Below are 21,011 nucleotides of genomic sequence, written 5' to 3'. Positions count from 1 at the left end.
ACTACACTGTTGATGTAAGCACCACATTTCTCTCATGGTGGGGGGAGGTAGTGCTCTTCAGTGGACATATTGCCTACATGGTTTCAGCCTGCTGATAATGTCAGTGTAAAACACATTTTTGATTCATTTGTGATTTATCTTTCAGCTCTAACCCGTTTCCTTTTGCTTTTATCTAATCGCATAATTACGATTTGGCTGTAGAAATCCACACCACAGGACCTTGCTTGCTCTTAGTTTGATTGGCTGGACTAAAACTAGACTTGAGACATTTGAAACTGGCCTTTTCGTTCAGATCATTCAGTGTCTCAGCCAATCATGGTCCAGCGGCGGCCAGGACAGAGTTTCCATGGCAACGGTGATGCCAATTCTGTGCTCTCGCCTCGCTCAGAAGGTGGAGGCCTTGGAGTTAGCATGGTGGAGTACGTCCTGAGCTCCTCTCCGGGTGACAAGATCGACAACCGCTACCGGAATGGCGGATACGTAAGGCCCACTCGGTGTAGATACATCAGTTGGACATGGCGTGGCATCAGGAGTATTAACAGCAGTTTTGTTGTTTATCAGGGAGGAGGAGATGGTGATCAGGATGGTCGTGAGAAGAACGATGCCCCAGAGAAAGTGTCTCCGTTCGAAGAGGACAAAAGCCCTGAGTTGAAGGTGGCAGAGGAGGTGGATCCTGCTAAAGCCAACGGCAGAGGTCTGCTCAACGGAATGGACCGGGACTGCAAAGACTTCAAGTGAGACTGACATTCACCTGACACCTGCTCAGCTGTGTGCTGTTGTATTCAAAGAACAAAATAGTAGAAAACGTTTGTAAATCTATGTTAAAACATAGTTCCTTCTTCAAAAACTTGCTTTTGTTTTGCTTCAAGCATTACTGGATACGTTGGTGACACAGTCACAATTTAATAATCTGATAACAAACCTTTATACAAACACCTACACCTGTTTTTGATGTTTTATATGGACTTATTTGTTTTGATATTTTTTTTCAGTTTGTATTGTGTTTTGGACAGGGCACCCATGAAAAAGAGAGCCCAAGTGCTCTCATTGGGTCCCCCTGCATAACAAAAGATAAAGAAGAAAGAAGAAGGTTTAGATGTCATCCATGCATGTAATCTTGCCCTATTCGAACCCTCCTTATGGTTAGCTGTAATATTCTGTGCAATGCTCAGCCCACAAGCCTAAGGCACCCATGCTCCCACATGACAATTATCCATAAATACACAAAAAACATGATACAATACTGTACATAACAAGTTCTGTAGCTTCAGTAGGTCCCTGAAGGGGGAGTGATTTAGTGAAGGGAGCAAGTGGAGGGGACACTCAGTGGGTTAAAACCTAAAGAGAAACTTATAAAACATGTCAATGCATTGTTTTTGGTGAAAGATCATTTTTAAAACAACAAAAGGTAACATGGTGATCTAAATATGTTATGTGTTACAGTTAATACCCCATAGAAGTCAAATACCCCCTTTAACAAGTGGCACAAAGCTCAGTAAGTTGGATCGATCCAAACAATGAAACAGGCCATGGTTGTTATTAATAACCTGTTATTTTCAGTAATTTGAGAACATACAGAATTCAGGGCAAATTGCCTGTTTCGTGATGACTTCAGCTGTCATCATTTAAACCACCGAATGTGTTGCCTCAGCTTTTTCAGAATACATTTTCATTCTCCTATTGTGTTTCAATGTCCTGAGCCGGTTCTATCCCTATGTGCAGCCCGACTCCTGGCAGTCGGCAGGCCTCCCCCACTGAGGCGGTGGAGAGGATGGGTCCCCCTCAGCCTGGTCTGGAAATGATGGGCCAGCCGCATCCTCACGCTCTGCAACAGCCCAACCCCGTGCAGAACAAGCCCCCGACAGAGGACTTCCACAGCCAGGAGCCTGCCCCCAACATGGGCATGGAGCAGCAGCAGGGGGTGGAGTCCCTGCAGTTCGACTATGCCGGCAACCAGATCCAAGTGGACTCCTCCGGCACGCCAGTAGGACTGTTCGACTACAGCTCACAGCAGCAGGTTTGGACCAAGCTTCTGCTACTACTGTGTATGGGCAATTTATCTGTGTCTCTGTAGGACAATCAAAATACATTGATTGTGTATAAATGACTTAAGAAGACTTCAAGGAGACTTATCAAAATGGACTTTTAAGAGATTTGAATTGCATATCATTTTGACATAAAGCCCATAGCTTGCTACCAGGTACTGCTCTAAGCCATCAGCATGGTCTGACAGTGCGGTGACGACGAATACAGTGACAACAGTACTCTGCAGTTTTGAACTCAAATTAAATGACCTTGTTTTCATGGTGCCATGATATGAATCATGGCACCAATAGTACATTGTAATGAAATTTTAATGAAAGCTTTGTTAGCCATCTAAATGTTTAAATGTCTCCCATTCCAAGATGACAAGTCTGACTAACCCTTTTGGCACAATGCACACTGTGTGTAGTTCCTTTCTACATCATAGATGGGGTGAATATGGGTGTTCTCCCTGTATTAACCCCTCTAAAACTTGCATTGTGTACAGTTGTTCCAGAGGCCATCCCAGCTGACGGTCCAGCAGCTCACAGCAGCACAGCAGCAGCAGTATGCTTTGGCTGCAGCTCAGCAACAGCACCTTGGTCAGTACTCTCCTGTCCTACCTGCCCCATTCTCTTCCTCCTGTCTCTCTCCTCTTCTTCCTTCTGTTTCTCTTCTCTTTTCTTTTCCTGTCTCTCTCTCCTCTTCTGCCTGTCTCTCACCTCTTCTTTCTCCTTTCTCTCTCCTCTCCCACCTGTCTCTCTCCTCTTTCTTCTCTCTCTCTCCTCTTCTTCCTCTTCTTCCTCCTCTCTCTACTTTTCTTCCTCCTGTTTCTCTTCTCCTCTTCTTCCTCCTGTCTCTCTCCTCTTCTTCTTCCTGTCTCTCCTCTTCTTCTTCCTGTCTCTCTCTTCTTCTTCTTCCTGTCTCTCTCTTCTTCTTCTTCCTGTCTCTCTTCTCTTCTTTTTCTTCCTGTCTCTCTTCTCTTCTTCTTCTTCCTGTCTCTCTTCTCCTCTTCTTCCTCCTGTTTCTCTTCTCCTCTTCTTCCTCCTGTCTCTCTCCTCTTCTTCTTCTTCTTCTTCTTCCTGTCTCTCTTCTCTTCTTTTTCTTCCTGTCTCCTCTTCTTCTTCCTGTCTCTCTTCTCCTCTTCTTCCTCCTGTTTCTCTTCTCCTCTTCTTCCTCCTGTCTCTCTCCTCTTCTTCTTCTTCTTCTTCTTCCTGTCTCTCTTCTCTTCTTTTTCTTCCTGTCTCTCTTCTCTTCTTCTTCTTCTTCCTGTCTCTCTTCTCCTCTTCTTCCTCCTGTCTCTCTTCTCCTCTTCTTCTTCCTGTCTCTCTCTTCTTCTTCTTCCTGCCTCTCTTCTCCTCTTCTTCTTCCTGTCTCTCTTCTCCTCTTCTTCCTCCTGTGTTCTTTTCCTCCTCCTTGTCCGTCCCTCTCCGCTCTCTCATATATAAACCTGATTTATGTGTACTCAGACCAGACTTGTGCTCTGTGTTCACAGCTGGCCTTGCTCCTGCCTTTGTGCCAAACCCATACATCATCAACGCAGCGCCCCCTGGAGCAGACCCCTACACTGCAGCTGGTCTGGCCGCAGCAGCAACTCTCGCAGGTCTGTCTTCTCTGTGCTTTTTACTTGGCCTGCTTCTGTGGCTGATAACAGATATTTGCATATACCGATATTTCACTTGTAAAATCCACAGCAAGGCCAACAAATTTATCTTAAGTTAAAGTAATGATCACAAATGAATTTTGTTATAATTTTTGTGTGTATATAAAGTGTATTTTTCTGGGATATAAAAAAATGTTAGATACGCAAAAATACAGCCATATAATGTTCTTTTATTTTGAGTTTTACTCTTTAATCTGTTCAAAAAGGACACACAGAGAATGGGGAGTGCAGAAAATATTGCAAATCAGTATTGAGCATCGATATCTGTCAATACGTTATAGAATAATTGTACTGATAGAATCTTGTGAGCTTTGAATTATACTTGTACTACAACACTAAACTGTCAATTTAAAGGCACTGTACCTGATTTTTACGGTGTTGCATGAATATGAAAAGCCGAACAAGTACATTTCCACTGGTACAAAGTTATTCTTGCATTCTGAGCATCCTAATTGGTATGCCGACAACAGCAACTAGCATGCTAACACACGCTTTCTAATTCTCTGAGACTAAAACGCTTTGTTATTAGACGCAGACAGCACGCAGGCGGCATATTTTGACCTCAAGAGCTGGTTATACAATGTATCTGTAAATAAATCAATGGGAAATATTGTTTAAGGGCCTGTTTAGAGTTTGTAACAGTGACTGGGTATGTTTTTTTAAGAAATCTAGTCATTTTCATGTAATAGATTTGAGATAGTGTAAACTCATTGGACAGCAGTGGTATTGGGGGTGGTTGTTTACATATTGTGGATTCCTTTAGGCCCCACAGTGGTCCCGCCTCAGTACTACGGAGTACCATGGGGAGTCTACCCAGCTAACCTCTTCCAGCAACAGGCCGCAAATACTGCCAACCACAACGCCAACCAGCAGCCGTCCAATCAGGGACCAGCCACCGGACAGCCACAGGTAATGGTCTGAGAGCAACAGCAATACGATGGTTTACTTTAAATAGGGGTGTTACAAAAATCTGCATAGTTTTTACTATCTCTATTCATGCATGGGTTTCATCTTCCTGTTATATGCAGCATATTTCAGGACACTTTCAAAATATGTAATAAATAATCACTATGTCCAGAATGATGAAAAATTAGAACTGTTGCCAATGTGTAAATGTTGTGGTTTGGGTTCACGTATTGCACAAAATGGACTAAAAAAAGGCTACAAAAAGATGAATCGCTTCATTTCTCTACCCTATATTCCACAAAATGGACTCTTGTGAGATTTAAGCCATGTTAAAATGTTGTTGCCGCATCAAAAACTTACCTGGAGTTGCTTTATTTCCTTCATACATTTTGCGTGATCCTTTTTTATTAGTGTGTCTACATCTCCAAAGCTCAAAATGCTCTGTTCCACCTTGATGTCATGTAGCGATAGTTTTTAAGTTAACATCCATCTTTTTTTTGTTCAGTAGAGATTGGCAATTCCAGGGCTGAAATGATCCAAATGATTCTAGTGAAGGTGTATGGCGTGTGTGTTTTCTGTTTGAGAGAAGAGCCTAAATCTACAGGGTTTGTGTGTTAAACGTGTGTGAATGAAACAAAACACAATTCCAGGTCTATTTGTGATGAGAAAACATAACATAGATCAGAAAATATTATAATACGGGCCCTTTAACTTCAGTTGACATTACAGTGATAAGGAGGCTTCAGAAGCATGTGTGCCTGAGCGGTGTTTCTTGTTGCAGGTGATGCGCACAGGAGGGTCTCAGAGGCCCCTCACCCCGGGACAGGGCCAGCAGAGTCAGCAGGAGTCTTTAGCGGCTGCTGCTGCTGCCAACCCTGCACTAGCCTACACAGGCATGCAAGGTCAGTGCCCATGTTTAACACCACGTATTTATCATCTTGTATGTGTTGGTTCAAATTACAACAAAGATTTCTTGTCATAGAAGGTTGTCAAACACGTTCTAGTACGGATGTAACAGTATGCAAATCTCACAGCATGATATTAATTTCAGGGTACCATATTTATTGTGATGTTTTTGAGATGCTAACAGATTAAATGCTACATGTTCCTTCAAAAAACACCTGACAAATCTTTGAAATATCACAGTAATATAGCACCAAAGAATTAAGATGTAAGATCTAAATCTTTCTGTAACAAAACACATTTAAGCAAAGAAGCTTAGAATTTATATATATTGTGACAGCCCACATTATTATTGTGAGATCTTTCACGTGACGATCTTTCATGTGACAATATTTCGGTTATTGTTACATCCCTACATACCAGTGAGCAGTGAGTCTGGCTGAAAACACAACAGCCCCCATTATTTACATCTTAAAGGGGCACTATGGAACTTTTCTGAAGGGTCCATCATCTGCTTGTCTCTATGAAGGTGTAATTGCTTGGTTGGAATGTTCCGTATTATGCTGATTAGCTTAAGATGATGCCACCAGGTCATGTTACAGGTCAAATCCACCAAGAGGCAAGCCCACTCACAGTAGAATGGCAATTTAAAAAAAAAGTAACAACAAAATGTAAACATTAAACAATAAAATGAATATAATGAAAGAATATAGATGAGTTTTATGGCATACTGTCGAACATTCTAGTCGAAGTAAAAACATCTCCATGGAGACCAGCAGGTGGCAAACCCCTGCCAGAAGTTGCATAATGTAGCTTTAAGATGTTTCCTGGAAGATTGTGCCATTTAAGCAAATCTCATTAAAATAGTATATAGCCATGAAAAGTAAAAGGATTATTGTGTTAATACAGTGGTCCCTCATTTATGGTGGGGGTTACATTCTAAAAATAATCCGCAATAAGCAAAATCCGCTAAGTAGTCAGCTTTATTTTTTACAAATATTCTATATGTTTTGCAGCTGTAAATCCCCTCACCACACACTTTATACACTTTTCTCACACAGGCATTACCATTTTCTCACATTTCTCTCTTTTTTTAATTAATTAATTAATAGTGACTCAAGCGTATTTCACAGTTCCTCTGACCGTGCCTCTTCATCCTGGCGCCGCTCCATTGTAGTTTTGATCCAACATTTATGTAAATTTGTTTGAACACATTCTGTACTGTACAGGAGACACGGCACGGAGGAGACTGATGGACAATGGTCTACAGTATCTTAGCCAATCAGGGCGCAGAATACAATGTACGTTCATACGCTGGGAAAAAAAGCATGTAAAATTACACAAAAGAAATCTGCAAAACATCAAGACCATGAAAGGTGAACCGCGATATAGCGAGGGACAACCATACTAAAATAAAGCAGGCAGCACTAGTGTGGACTTTCCCTCCGACTCCCGACCATGCTGTATGAACTCGTATGTCAACAGTACAGCTAATGCTAAAACATTGGCTAAAGAAGTAGAAATGTTACAGGTTAAATCTGACAGAGACATCTGTGTAACAGGTGTTTACTCTGTTTATGTGGCGGTAAACCTCTTCAGTCCACTGGTTGTGCCCATTGTTATAACAAGTCAGTTTAACTCATATGTGAAGAGGGACTCCTTTGATCATCTCCCAGTTCACAAGTGAAGTAGTCTGAGCGAAGTTCCAGTGTTTTTTTTTTTTTTTAAAAGCCTGAGGTGGGACAATGCCCGCCAACAGTTGCCATAGGAAGATTATAATGGTTGTCATGACAACAGAATATCTGGATTTATGAGAAATGCAGTTTTTTAGTAACTAGCATTTTTAGCAGTTAGCAGAAGGTATGCATTGTCCTTACAGTGAAATCTCATTTGTAGGTTATCAGGTACTGGCTCCTGCAGCGTACTATGACCAGACTGGTGCCCTGGTGATGGGCCCTGGAGCCAGGACAGGTCTGGGAGGTCCTGTCCGACTGGTCCAGACCCCCCTCCTCATCAATCCCGCAGCAGCAGCACAGGCTGGTAAGTCACACTTCAAAACATCCATCATGAAAAAATATCTAAAAATCTATGTTTAGTGATGCCTTTATGACATTCATTTGTAAGATTAATGCTCATATTGCAATCTAGAAATTTAAGGATGTAGACATAGGACAAGAATATGTAAAGCCCTCGACATAAAGCATTCAGGTGATGTAGCACAGTTCTGTCTATTCAAGTTGAATCAGACATAATTAATGCCAATATTGAATAAAAAGACATTAGAAAATCAGTGTCCCTTAATGAGGCAGAAAGTAATGCCACAGTGACTGCAGTAAACGGTCTTTGTGTAAACCTTTAGTTTTTGGCCACGTTCACCCTGATAACTGTTGGTACATGATGATAAATCTAATTTTGCTTTCCACTCACCTTCAGAAGCTGAAACTCAGAATAACGCAATCTGAGTTAAACATTGGATGAATGAGTAGTACATTATAGTAAATACAGTAATCAAGTAATAAAAAGTAGTAGTGCTCAATTGGATGCACATTTTTGCAGAATTAAGTTAATTTAGTAAACCAGACACTGTTACGACATTAACAGTTAATAAAGCTACGCTTGAGAGTTTCTGTTTTTGTTGACATCATCTCTGTGTATTTGTTGGCAACATTAGCATAACAGAGCAGGAGTATGTTAACTGATATAGGCGGAAACAACTACAGTGACAATTAAAAACCCCACAGTTAAAATATTGACGGTACTTCTGTTATCACTAAACGCAGGGCATTTGGGAGTTTTCTAACTTGAGCTCTGAAATGTTTGTTGAATCTTTACGAGTAAAAATTCCGAGATTGTAGGGCGTTCCAGTTGACATCTACAAGTTGGAACTCAAAAAATCTGATTTCTGAGGACGACTGGAAGGCACATGTGTCCATGTGACTTTTTACTTATTCAAAAAATATAACATTTGCTTCTGTGTTTAACTGGGACCATTGCCATAGCATTTATCATCACTCTAAAGACCAATACAGTACATAACGTCTTCCTCTCTTCTCCAGCTGCCGTGTCTGCATCGGGCTCTGGGAACAACATGTCCGGACCTCCAGCCAATGGCCTGTACCGCTCCATGCCTCAGCCCCAGCCCCAGCCCCCTCAGCAGCCCCCTCCTCCCAGCAGTGGCCTGCCCTCTTCCTCCTTCTACGGCTCTGGTTCTATGCCCAACACATCCCAGAGCAGCTCCCTGTTTTCACACAACTCTGCCCCTCCACACAGCTCCTCCCTGGGCTTCAGCAGCACCGGGGGTTCCCTCGGTGTGGGGCTGGGGTCAGCTCTGGGGGGCTTTGGGTCCTCTGGTCAGTACAGTTTATTACTGTTTTCTAACTTGCTTGGTCCAGTCCAGTCCAGAATTAATCTCTGTAATTTTTATACAGCGGGATCTCAGTCTGGTCACCACTCCCTTCGTCACACCTTGAGCCAGGCTTAGTGCTTCACTCATTGAGTCTATGAAATCTGCATAGTTTTTCAGTTTGCTGTTTTGATACAGTTTCTCTGATTGGCTAATCCACCTGTCAGTCACACCTACGTTAACTCAGGGAGATTGCGCATTCTGGAGCCTAGGCAAAAATGTTGCATTCAAAAGATGGGGATTTAGAATAATTTAGCCATTTTATTTGTTGCTTATTTTTTAACAAATGTGTTATTGCTGAATAATTAAATTTGAGATTAAGATAAATATCTCTATTTGAATTCTGTATATTCATAGGTGACTTCTTTTGTATAGGCACCAATCTGAATACGTTTCACTATTCATTTGTTAATTGCTATGGCAATAATTTTTCATCACTCTAAAACCTAGGGGTGGGCATTGCCAAGTCTCTAACAAAGGGCCTTCAGGGTTGACTTGGTGTTTTTTTGTTTGAAAAACAGAACACAATGAAACTTCATGTTCACAGAACACAATACATTTATGAATAACTCTACTGTTTCATCTTAACAGATTCTGCTTTAAGGCCATAATCAACAAGAAATCTTTGTTTCCAAGAAGTCCATCACGTTACATTGCTCTATCGATATTTTGAGTGCAGCCCCACTGAAACCTATGGATAGTTGATTTGTTCTTTTAAGTTAACCTCGTGTGTTGTGGTGCAGTGTCCAGCTCGAGCAGCAGCAGTGTGACCAGGCGGGACTCTCTTCTGGCCACTTCAGACCTGTACAAGCGCGGGGGCAGCAGTCTGACGCCCATCGGACAGCCCTTCTACAACAGCCTGGGCTACTCCTCCTCCCCGAGCCCCATCGGCCTCACCCCGGGACACTCTCCGCTCACTCCTCCCCCCTCACTGCCCTCCTCGCATGGCTCCTCCTCCAGTCTGCACCTCGGTATGTAAGACCCATTACACGGATGTCCAAAAGTCTACCCTAGTCCCTAATCCCTCACTCACTACATAGTCCTGGACTGGTTAGCAGATTCTGTAGATACTCTGCAGCTGATGTCATCAACATTCCCCAGGGGGGTGATGCTAACTGAGGCACTGTTCTGTCTGCAGCTCTCTTACTCAAGTTAGACTTTAATCTATCGAGCTGATTTGTGCTGTTAAATAACTCCATCCATCCATCCATTTTCTTCCGCTTATCCGGAGCCGGGTCGCGGGGGCAGCAGTCTAAGCAGGGACTCCCAAACGTCCCTCACCCCAGACACGTCCTCCAGCTCCTCCGGTGGGACCCCAAGGCGTTCCCAGGCAAGCCGAGAGACATAGTCCCTCCAGCGTGCCCTGGGTCATCCCCGGGGCCTCCTCCCGGTGGGACATGCCCAGAACACCTCCCTAGGGAGGCGTCCAGGAGGCATCCTGAGCAGATGCCCGAGCCACCTCAGCTGGCTCCTCTCAACGTGTAGGAGCAGCGGCTCTACTCCGAGCTCCTCCCGTGTGACCAAGCTCCTCACCCTATCCCAGCCACTCTGCGGAGGAAACCCAGAGCTCATGACCATAGGTGAGGGTAGGAACGTAGATTGACCGGTAAATGGAGAGCTTCGCCTTCCGGCTCAGCTCCTTCTTCACCACAACGGACCGATACAGCGACCGCATCACTGCAGACGCTGCACCGATCCGCCTGTCAATCTCACGCTCCATCCTTCCGTCACTCGTGAACAAGACCCCGAAATACTTGAACTCCTCCACTTGGGGCAGAGACTCACCACCCACCCGGAGAGGGCAAACCACCTTTTTCCGGTCGAGAACCATGGCCTCGGATTTGGGGGAGTTGATTCTCATCCCAGCCACTTCACACTCGGCTGCAAACCGCCCCAGTGCCTGCTGCAGGTCCTGGCTCGATGAAGCCATCAGGACAACATCATCCGCAAACAGCAGAGATGAGATTCTGTGGTTCCCGAACCAGACCCCCTCCGGCCCCTGGCTGCGCCTAGAAATTCTGTCCATAAATATAATGAACACAACCGGTGACAAAGGGCAGCCCTGGCGGAGTCCAACATGCACCGGGGACAGGTCTGACTTACTACCGGCAATGCGAACACAGCTCCTGCTCCAGTCATACAGGGACCGGACAGCCCTTAGCAAAGGGCCCCGGACCCCATACTCCCGGAGCACCCCCCAAAGGACACCACGAGGGACACGGTCGAATGCCTTCTCCAAATCCACAAAACACATGTGGACTGGTTGGGCAAACTCCCATGTACCCTCGAGGACCCGATGGAGAGTATAAAGCTGGTCCAGCGTTCCACGACCGGGACGAAGACCACACTGCTCCTCCTGAATCCGAGGTTTGGCTATCGGTCGGATTCTCCTCTCCAGTACCCTGGAGTAGACCTTACAGGGAAGGCTGAGGAGTGTGATTCCCCTGTAATTGGAACACACCCTCCGGTCCCCCTTTTTATACAGAGGGACCACCACCCCGGTCTGCCACTCCAGTGGTACTGTCCCCGACCGCCACGCGATGTTGCAGAGACGTGTCAGCCAAGACAGTCCCACCACATCCAGAGACTTGAGGTACTCGGGACGGATCTCGTCCACCCCTGGAGCCTTGCCACTGAGGAGCTTGCTTACCACCTCGGTGACTTCAGCCAGGGTGATGGACGAGTCCGCCTCCGGGTCCCCAGTCTCTGCTTCCTCCTCGGAAGGCATGACGGGGGGATTGAGGAGATCCTCAAAGTATTCCTTCCACCGCCCGACAACATCCCCAGTCGAGGTCAGCAGCTCTCCACCCGCACTGTAAACAGTGTTGGTGAAGCACTGCTTCCCCCTCCTGAGGCATCCGACGGTTTGCAAGAATTTCTTTGAGGCCGTCCGATAGTCCTCCTCCATGGCCTCCCCGAACTCTTAAATAACTCCCTGTCTCAAAAGATTTGTCACAAGCTAGTTAGTAAAAATGGTGAGCGGCCAACTGAAAAACTGTTCACTAATGCTAAGGAAAACTGCTAATGTTAGCAGCTCTACACTATATTATATATAAAGCACTTAAATAAACTCAAAGGGGCAAAATGTATTAAAACATCTCTGCTTTGTTTCAGTTTTGTTGGGTTGAGTTAAAGCGGGGGTACTATGGGGAAAAAGCTCCAAAAAGTTGATTTTTGCATATTATAAAAAACATGTCTAAAGTAGTTTCATGTCATCCATGCATGTTTGAGTAATCTAGAGATCTCTCCTGGGCCCTACTCAAACCCTCCCTATGGTTATCTGTATGATTCAGTGCTCAGCCCACAAGATTACATCCCCCAGGCTCCCACACGACAATTTTCTTAAATTTACAAGAGCAGGATATAAAATTGTACAACTTCACAAACCTGATGTATTAGCTTCTCTAAAGGGGGAGTGACTTAGCGCAGGGAGCAGAGGGAGGGGGGACTCAGAGGTTCAAAAACAAAGCTAAAACCTATTACACTTTTTAATACTTTTGTTGTTTTGAAAACGCTATAGTTTCCCAAAAGCAAAGGTAACATGACAGCTGGAGACTGCTTTTCAAAGTGTATCGTGGGAAATTTTGAGTGCACTACTTCACCTGCTAAACATTCAAACACAAATGAAAATGCAGTGACCATTTTTGAGTGCCCTATTTTGGGAATAGTGTGGACGTTCTATTGATGCTTTGCGGTGATGTCACGCTGGTGGTGTTCTACATGTATTTCCCTGGTGGAATGTTTGCCAATATGTGCATTATGTCACCATGGTAAACACGGCCAGAAAACGATCTACGATGGTCTGAAAAGTCAAGAAAAAATACAAAATGGATTTAAACAACACATTATCTCAAACCTGTGATCAGTACAAGGGTTCGTGGTTTAATTTTCAACAAAAAGTGGAGTGACTAACTGAAACTGTTGGCTAATGCTAGCTAGCCTGTGAAAGGGATTTATTTACCAGTGCAAATCATCTCATTGGTTGTAGTTCCAACTAAGTCAGCTCTTTTTTGTCAGATTGTAGGTTAAAACAAAGTATCAATTCAATCATGACTCAAAGTATATGAATTGAACATGACTCAGTCACAGCCTTCATATTCAGACTCGTGTTTGGTCACTGTTTGTCTTTTCATATCAATAGGAGGCTTAACCAATGGCAGTGGGCGCTACATCTCTGCTGCCCCCGGTGCCGAGGCAAAGTATCGCAGCGCGGGTGGCACGTCCAGCCTGTTTAACTCCAGCAGCCAGCTCTTTCCTCCCTCCCGACCCCGCTACAGCCGCTCTGACGTCATGCCCTCCGGACGCAGCCGCCTCCTGGAAGACTTCAGGAACAACCGCTTCCCCAACCTGCAGCTCAGGGACCTGCCTGGGCACATGGTGGAGTTCTCCCAGGACCAGCACGGATCCAGGTAAAGTATATGACAAGTCTGCACCAATGCCTCTCAGACTTCTGCTGTTGACGGTTTAGTTGAAGCGAGACTTAGCAGCGTTAGCCTAGCAGAACATTTGAGAAGGTTGTGTCGTTTTCAAATTACAATGACCCTAAATCCATCTAAACTGCTCTTGAGGGGTGTTAAACAGCAGAGAGCTTGTTCACTACAGACTGCAGTGTTTATACTTCACTGTTATTCATGAAAGAAGACCTGTTGTGCTTGTCTCTACTATATAAGTATAATCTATGACACCAATGGATGTTATAAGTTTAAAAAAGTATCAAGTTATCAATTTGTTTTAGATTAATTTGTACCAAAATGGCTGTACTCTGCTTTACCAGTGCTCTGACTGTTCTCTGGTGGTTCCTCTTTAGGTTTATCCAACAGAAGCTGGAGCGGGCCACCCCTGCTGAGAGGCAGATGGTGTTCGGGGAGATTTTACAAGCGGCATATCAACTCATGACTGACGTCTTTGGGAACTATGTCATTCAGAAGTTCTTTGAGGTACTGCAAAAACACTTTACTGTTTACTGTTGAATATAAAGTGGTCCCATTCAAATGTTGTCACTGTCACATGTCACTCCAATTTTTGTCATGAAGATACTTTTATACAAGACGCTGTGCCTAATTTTTACTTATAAATGTGGAAACCAGAAGTAAATTTTTAATGCTTTTCAGTGGTCCAAAGTTATTTGTCACTTACCTTATGTATTCCAAGTATCCTAGCTATTCAGTTGTTTTCACATCTTTCCAAGACCAGAGTGGAGATTTACCATGGCAGTAAAGCTAACGATTATCATGCTAATGCACACTTCCTGATTATCAGACAATAAAATACATAGATGTCATTACACAGCACATTTATTTTGTATACGCAGATATGTTGAGTCAACATATCTGTACTGGGGCAGACAGCTTTAGCTCAAATACATGGGAACCAATCAGGTACAGGGCCTTTAACAGAACAAAAACAAACTGTACTTGTTCCATCCCTGGCTGTCACGCCTGATGTGAGTCTGTCCTCTCAGTTCGGCAGCTCGGAGCAGAAACACGCCCTGGCCACTCGTATCCGTGGACACGTGCTGCCTCTGGCCTTACAGATGTACGGTTGCCGGGTCATCCAGAAAGCTCTGGAGTCCATCTCCTCTGAGCAGCAGGTAATTGTAAGTGCTCCTCCTTCTCCTCACATATGTATACTGGTGTATGTAGACTGTGAGAATGAGCCATGTCTCCTCCTCAGAGTGACATCGTGCGAGAGCTGGATGGACACGTGCTCAAGTGTGTGAAGGACCAGAACGGCAACCACGTGGTGCAGAAGTGCATCGAGTGTGTGCAGCCCCAGGCCCTACAGTTCATCATTGACGCCTTCCAGGGACAGGTCAGGCTGCACCGTGCACTGGGGATGGGTATCGTTAAGGATTTATCGATACTACTGCTCTTATCGATCTTGTCTTTTAACGATACTCTTTTTGGTACTTTTACAGCATAAAATTAATAATTTTAAATAATTGGTTTCTGCACTCATTCAGACATACCGTAAATTTTGGACTATAGAGCACGCCTGAATACAAGTCGCACCTGCTAAACTTTAAAAGAAAATCTATTTTGTACATATATAAGCCACACCTGAATATAAGCTGCAGGTTTTCATGTTGTAACATGAGACATTTACACAGAAAGACGGTACACTGTTTTAATTTTTAAACTGTGCCTTAAAATCAGCACCAACACAACAGTAACAAGAGATGTACATATCTGCATGTTTACAAAATAAAGCAGCACCAACATGGACCATCATGAAATTTTTTGACATCTTTTTACATTGACTAAGTTCTTCCCGCTGCTGTGCAACATCGCACCATTGATTCTTTAATGCCAAACTTGCGTGCAGTGGCTCCATTTCTTTCTTTGATGCCAGATCCATTGCCTTTATCTTAAATGCCTTATCTGCATTATTTGCATTTCTTCATGTATTTTCCACATTGAGGATGTGTGCATGATGCGCAAAATGATAGTTCACAATCAAAACTAGTGTATTCTTCAATGTATAGTCTTTCCCTGTCTGTCTCACTTTTATGTTTTGTTAGAGAGTGCCCCCCAGTGGCCATTAGCCAGTAAAAATCTATAAATTAGCTGCACGGCAGGGTTCAAAGTGTGGGGAAAAAAAGTAGTGGCTTATAGTCCGAAATTTACGGTACTTCATCTTTCGAATTAAAATAAGCCTGTTTTTAAATGAGTAGTAATAGCAAGTTAAAACTTTTTTTTTTTTTTTTTTGATTTTATAGGTTACAATGTAGGACATTACAGCAGCTTTGTTTCATAAAGGCTAAATTATTGACCAGTGATGAGTTGTCCTGGTGTTTTTTCCTCATGTGGTGACGGAAGGGCCTACAGTCTGTCACACACAATCACACACAATCACACACAATCACACATAATCGCACATAATCGCACACAATCAAAACACATGCGTGAAAATGATCCAATACCGCACATGTCAGGTGAGTAATCGGAGCATGGCCGACAGGTTGGGTGCACAGGACACATCTTATGAAAGAGGAAAGTTTCAAGCTTGTCCACACGTCATTTGCGTGCTTTCTCATTGTTAGTCGCACTGATAATGCTGGAGCGTACTGATTCATTGGACTGTTAAGACTTGGCACTGATGCTGTTATGAAACTGTGTTTTGATATCCATCCCTACTTACGCAGAGATGGAGGCTGGATCAACAACACATTTACAATGTTCTGTACATGTGTCCCAGAGGCATACCTGGCTGCTTTGTCTTTGATAGTTATCATTATATATGTCTAAAATGTCTTTCATTGTGACTAGGCACATTTATACGAGGACTGCATGATTTAATCACAATCAATCACATTTTGAATGGATGCAATTGTCATATCACAAAGGCTGCAGTTTTTGAAGTACCATCATTTCCCTCTCAAACAGAATCTCTTATTCTGCATAAAAATTGCTAACCCTGTAGTTTAGATCTGTACAAACATGTTCTGAAATGTGATTCTTGTATTAGTTTGTCATTTCATATTTCAGTCTTTTTGTCAATTCTTTGGGACTCTCCAAGAGGCACAGTGAACATCAGGCTTATACTGAACGCTCACACATGGGGGAAAAATTGTATCCCATAATACAAGAAAATCAAGTAAGCAGTAGTAGAAAACTGGTTAACAGCTAAACAACAGGGACACTGCAGACTACAGCACATTTATCACTGATACAGACTTTGGATCACGCAATGCTGAACTGAACCTTTCTCTCAAAGAACCCAAAAGCTCCACGGACAAAAATTATGCTGAAAAATGCAAAGAAGCACACTTGGTCTGTTAAGCTGCTCACAGTTCTACCTCAGTGCCACTCAGTCGGGACGTTGAGAAGGGCATTTTTCAAATAAAATGATGTCCATGCATAACTTTATAAAAACTTCCTGTTTAGTGTGTGTGTGTGGGGGTGGGTGTGTGTGTGTGGGGGTGTGCGGGTGTGTGTGTGTGTGTGTGTGCGTGTGCTGATGTGTGTGTTTGCTGTGTGCAGGTGTTTGTGCTGTCCACTCATCCATACGGCTGTAGAGTGATCCAGAGGATCTTGGAGCACTGCACTCAGGAGCAGACCCTGCCCATCCTGGAGGAGTTGCACCAGCACTCGGAGCAGCTGGGACAGGTGAGCCAGGCACCACCAGCCCGGGCACCAGCCAAAACCAAGTCTATTGAACAAATCTGTGCCCGGGCTGGTGCAGATTTGGTTTTACTCAGCCAGATGCACCTTTGCAAAACAAAAGCTCCAATCTGGCTCTGTCTACATTCAGTTAGAAGTGTGGTGCAAATTAGAACTCCTCCTAACTCCAGCTTTAATCAGGCCTTTTACACCGCTTGTCGACACCTTAGCTGCTGATGTAAGCGGTTTTACATTGGGCCATTAGTATGCCAAGTAGTAGCACGTATGTCGTTTACGCAGTGACACAATTGGAAGATGTTCAGTACCGATGTATGTACTTTAAAACACAAAGGAGCATTTCTGGATTACCACCAGATAATGTCTCTCATGACTAGGCCTGTCATGATGAAGCACGATATTGCGATAAACGATGATACTGAAACTACTTCATGCTGCTGACCCAAAACAGTTTTAAAATGGACTGCATCATGAAAAACATGAGCTACAACAAATAAATATCAGATTGAACTAATGACTAACTATAGAAGTTATTTATCACTACAATTTCTTTACAGTTCAAATAAGTTACCTTTATTATAAAAAAATTGTAAACCCAAAATATATTGTTTTATATATGAAATTATAAGTGGATATAGTAATTATCATGACAGGCCTACTCATAACTATGGATGTCCGGAGCTTTAAGAGTGCAAACCAAACTTTGGACAAATAGCAGAGGAGCAGAGAATGTGTTAACTTGTTTACATATGTGATGTAGCCATGTGCTCTGGGGCAGGATTTTCTTTTTTCCATCATATTATTCATGTTTGAGGCCTGTAAAAACACTGACTTTTAGAAACAAAGGCTAAAACATCATCTAACATCTCTGTCACTATGTTCTGAAGCTGCTGTGCTGTTTACAATATAACAATTTTAAGTAGGCATTTTATAGGCCTGTATATATATTTTTTAATTAATCTGGGGTAAATATAGATTACTTAAATAGTTGGTTTGTGTCAGACTGATCAGACTGAGTGTAGTTTTATGAACTTCTAACATATTGAATGATAAGTCAATGTAGTAATTATTGTGACAGGCCTAACTGGGACAAATTTCACCATGATCTACTTATTTATAAAGCTACAGCCTAAATTGTGTAAATAGAATTGTTAAAAATGTGCAATTCGCAATACTAATCTGATACAGATTCTCATCTAAAAAAACAAAACAAAATCAGTAGTGGAACGGGAACCAAAAAAGCTGGATCGGGACATCCGTGCTCATGACAAAAGTCTGTTTTCGATAAAGATGTAACATTTTCAGGTTAAATTGTGATTGTAGCATCATACGAGACGCTTAAACCTGCATGAGTGTTCATTGTACGGTGTCATTATATCCCTGTGTATGTATAGTGCCATTGTTTGTGTTGTGTAAATGCTCGTACTGTTGTGCTTAGCTGTCATCACACTGCCCCCTTCACTTATCCCATCAGAAATATCAAGGCGTTTCATTGGAGATGACCCCCAAATCATATTATTCAGTGTCCCGTGACGCACTGTTCAAGGTCAGGACATCTGCCTCTGAGTGGGCGCCTCTCTCTCCTCCTCCTCCTCCTCCTCCTCCTCTCCCTCCTCCTTCTTCCTCGTTTTTCTGTCTCTTTAATGGCTTTAATTTATTCACAACTGGCAGGCCTGTCACAAGAAGTACTTTTTCCAACCTGTTGATACTTTGCAGTGACATCACATTTGGGGTGTTGTACATGTATCTCTAGAATGGAATGTTCGGCAGTTACCACTTTGACACAATGAACGCATTACCAAATACTGCCTGGTATGTTATTCGATTATCTGAAAACACAAGAAAAAATCCAAAATGGATTTAAACGACAGTTTCATTTTCCTGTGATCAATTCGAGCATTCATGGTCCTGTTTAGGAGTTTTGATTTTACACAAAAAGGCGAGAGCGACTTAATGAAAAACTGTTGGCTAATGCTAATGCTAGCTCGCTTGTGACTGTAATGTTATTTGAGAAGGACATGTTTAACAGCACAAATCATCTCACCTGTTGTAGTTCCAACTAAACCAGCTCTTTCTGCTCAGATTGTATTAAAATAAAGCTCAGATTGAAGTCCAATAAGCCAGACAGAGCAGTGCCCACAGTTAGCATCACACTTCCAGGCAATGTTGATGACTGCAAAGTATCAGTTGTATAATTCTGCTATAAATGTGAACTATAAATGCACAATAATGAAGATTTTAGAGTTGTCCAAAAAAAAATCAATACCCAGATACTCGCCGATACCAAAGCTAATATTGATATAAACTAGATATTCATTTGGATAATTTGGATTGATAGTGGAAAAAATGCATAAATAGAACAAAACTGGACCTTTTCCAACGTTTAGAATGATATTACTCTAAATCACAACTAGTACCCTGGTAAAGGGGTCCATAATATTAACACATCTACCAGACTATTTTGTGGTAAAAAAAAAAAAATACACTCCATCTATTGTCCTTGTGGTATTGATTTTTTTTTTTTCCTTCCTTTTGCCAAATCAAATTTGAATTTATTTTAATCATGACCATTTCATACACAGTTGGACCGATTAGAACCTGTTCTAAATAAGGTTTCAAACGGTAATCATTGTGACAGGCCTGAAACTCAAAACCTTTTAATACAATAATCCCTCTGTCTGCTTCATTTACTTTCTCATCTTTTTAATTTTTGTCCAAAACATCTTCACTTTGTTGTAATAGTGTATCGTTTGTGTAATATATATAGAACTAAATAAGAGAACAAAGTGCAAGGAGATGTTTTGGAAGCAAATTCTCCTCTAAGCTCTTAAGATGGATACATAAAAAAATGTCCAACCTCCAACCACTCTACTTTAATCATTATGACGATAGTGTAACTAAGAAATCATACTGTCAAAATGTAATCTGTTTTTTGTGATTCCTGTTTTAAAAAGCAACTGCAAAATGGGTTACTTTAACCATTTGGCTTTGTCGCCTCAACTGTCCCTAACAGGGTTCTGTAGTTACGTTTTGGAGGACAATTCTGAAACGGTAAAACTGCAAATGAACCAACCATAACCAATGCCATTAAACACCATGTAAACAGTTAAGTAGAAAAATAAAGTTGATTTAGTATTTAATGTTTAGTGCAGGCTACACACAGTTCCTTTAGAGCTTTTAGTTTTAGTACCTTGTTTAAAACTCTAAAGTCAATTTTGCCAAATTGCTGCACTTGAAATCTACCTGTCGCTGACTCTGAGCATGACAGAGATTCACCACTAGGGGGAGTGGGTGGAGAAGAGTATGTTTTTGTGCATAGAGCTACATTAAAGGAACTGTATGTAGCCTGTGCTCGTGGGGTTTTAAACAAGGTACTACAGTCACAACTGAGCCTGTGTCCAGAGCCTTCACCTGCAGATAGACACATCCAAGTGTGTCTCATTCTCAGGACATGGACAGGCTTCGTGTGAAAGAATCTCCAGAATTGACTCACTGAGCTGCAGAGGCTGCACTAGCATTGAGTCATGATTGTCTGCAGGTGCTGGAGTTTAGGTAGTGACCATTCAGATCAAACAGAGACTGAATTTCAGCAATGAAACTGTTAACCTAAATGAGAGCCTTCCATGAGGCTTATTCTGCTTTGTCTAACCAAACCAAACCACCAAATTCTAACGATAATCAGTAAACGAACACACATAGGGCAAGTTTATAACATTTAAAAATCTTTTTTTTTTTTTCTTTTAAGTCATTGTATTTTTTTTCTGTATCCATCTGGTCTCCCTCCCTCTCCTGTCTGAGATTGTGAAGGGGCAAAGATGTTGCTGGTCGCACCTGTAGAACCAGCAGCCTCTGTGTTGTCTGACCTTCTGCAGTGACGAACTCAAACAGCCACACGGGGGCGCCACTCCTTCATGTACCTGTAGACATGCATGCTCTGTCATAGCTCCGCCCACAGGGGGGAACGTAGTGCATGGAACTTCTGCTATGAGCCGAT

General features: G+C 42.7%; 1 protein-coding gene across 6 annotated transcripts in view; it reads left to right on the top strand.

Annotated features, from left to right (window-relative positions):
* pum2 (pumilio RNA-binding family member 2) overlaps positions 1–21,011 on the top strand; it is a 32,698-nt gene that overhangs the window by 7,471 nt on the left and 4,216 nt on the right. The window contains exons 5-20 of one of the 6 annotated variants that reach the window (XM_055232427.1): positions 389–480; positions 562–734; positions 1,723–2,017; positions 2,531–2,624; positions 3,518–3,625; positions 4,449–4,594; positions 5,373–5,493; positions 7,391–7,534; positions 8,551–8,844; positions 9,641–9,868; positions 13,039–13,306; positions 13,705–13,834; positions 14,359–14,493; positions 14,571–14,708; positions 16,880–17,005; positions 18,492–18,563. In XM_055232427.1, coding sequence (XP_055088402.1) covers positions 389–480; positions 562–734; positions 1,723–2,017; positions 2,531–2,624; positions 3,518–3,625; positions 4,449–4,594; positions 5,373–5,493; positions 7,391–7,534; positions 8,551–8,844; positions 9,641–9,868; positions 13,039–13,306; positions 13,705–13,834; positions 14,359–14,493; positions 14,571–14,708; positions 16,880–17,005; positions 18,492–18,563 — 2,564 coding nt within the window. Of the gene's footprint in view, positions 1–292; positions 481–561; positions 735–1,722; positions 2,018–2,530; positions 2,625–3,517; positions 3,626–4,448; positions 4,595–5,372; positions 5,494–7,390; positions 7,535–8,550; positions 8,845–9,640; positions 9,869–13,038; positions 13,307–13,704; positions 13,835–14,358; positions 14,494–14,570; positions 14,709–16,879; positions 17,006–18,491; positions 18,564–21,011 lie in introns of all 6 variants that reach the window. The other 5 variants (XM_033990532.2, XM_033990530.2, XM_033990533.2 and 2 more) reach the window with 5 other exon arrangements.

This window comes from Periophthalmus magnuspinnatus, chromosome 24 (genome assembly GCF_009829125.3).
Source record: "Periophthalmus magnuspinnatus isolate fPerMag1 chromosome 24, fPerMag1.2.pri, whole genome shotgun sequence".
In the NCBI taxonomy this organism is placed as follows: Eukaryota; Metazoa; Chordata; class Actinopteri; order Gobiiformes; family Gobiidae; genus Periophthalmus; species Periophthalmus magnuspinnatus.
The sequence above is the reverse complement of the archived record's forward strand: the minus strand, read 5'-3'. Positions and strand labels throughout refer to the sequence as shown.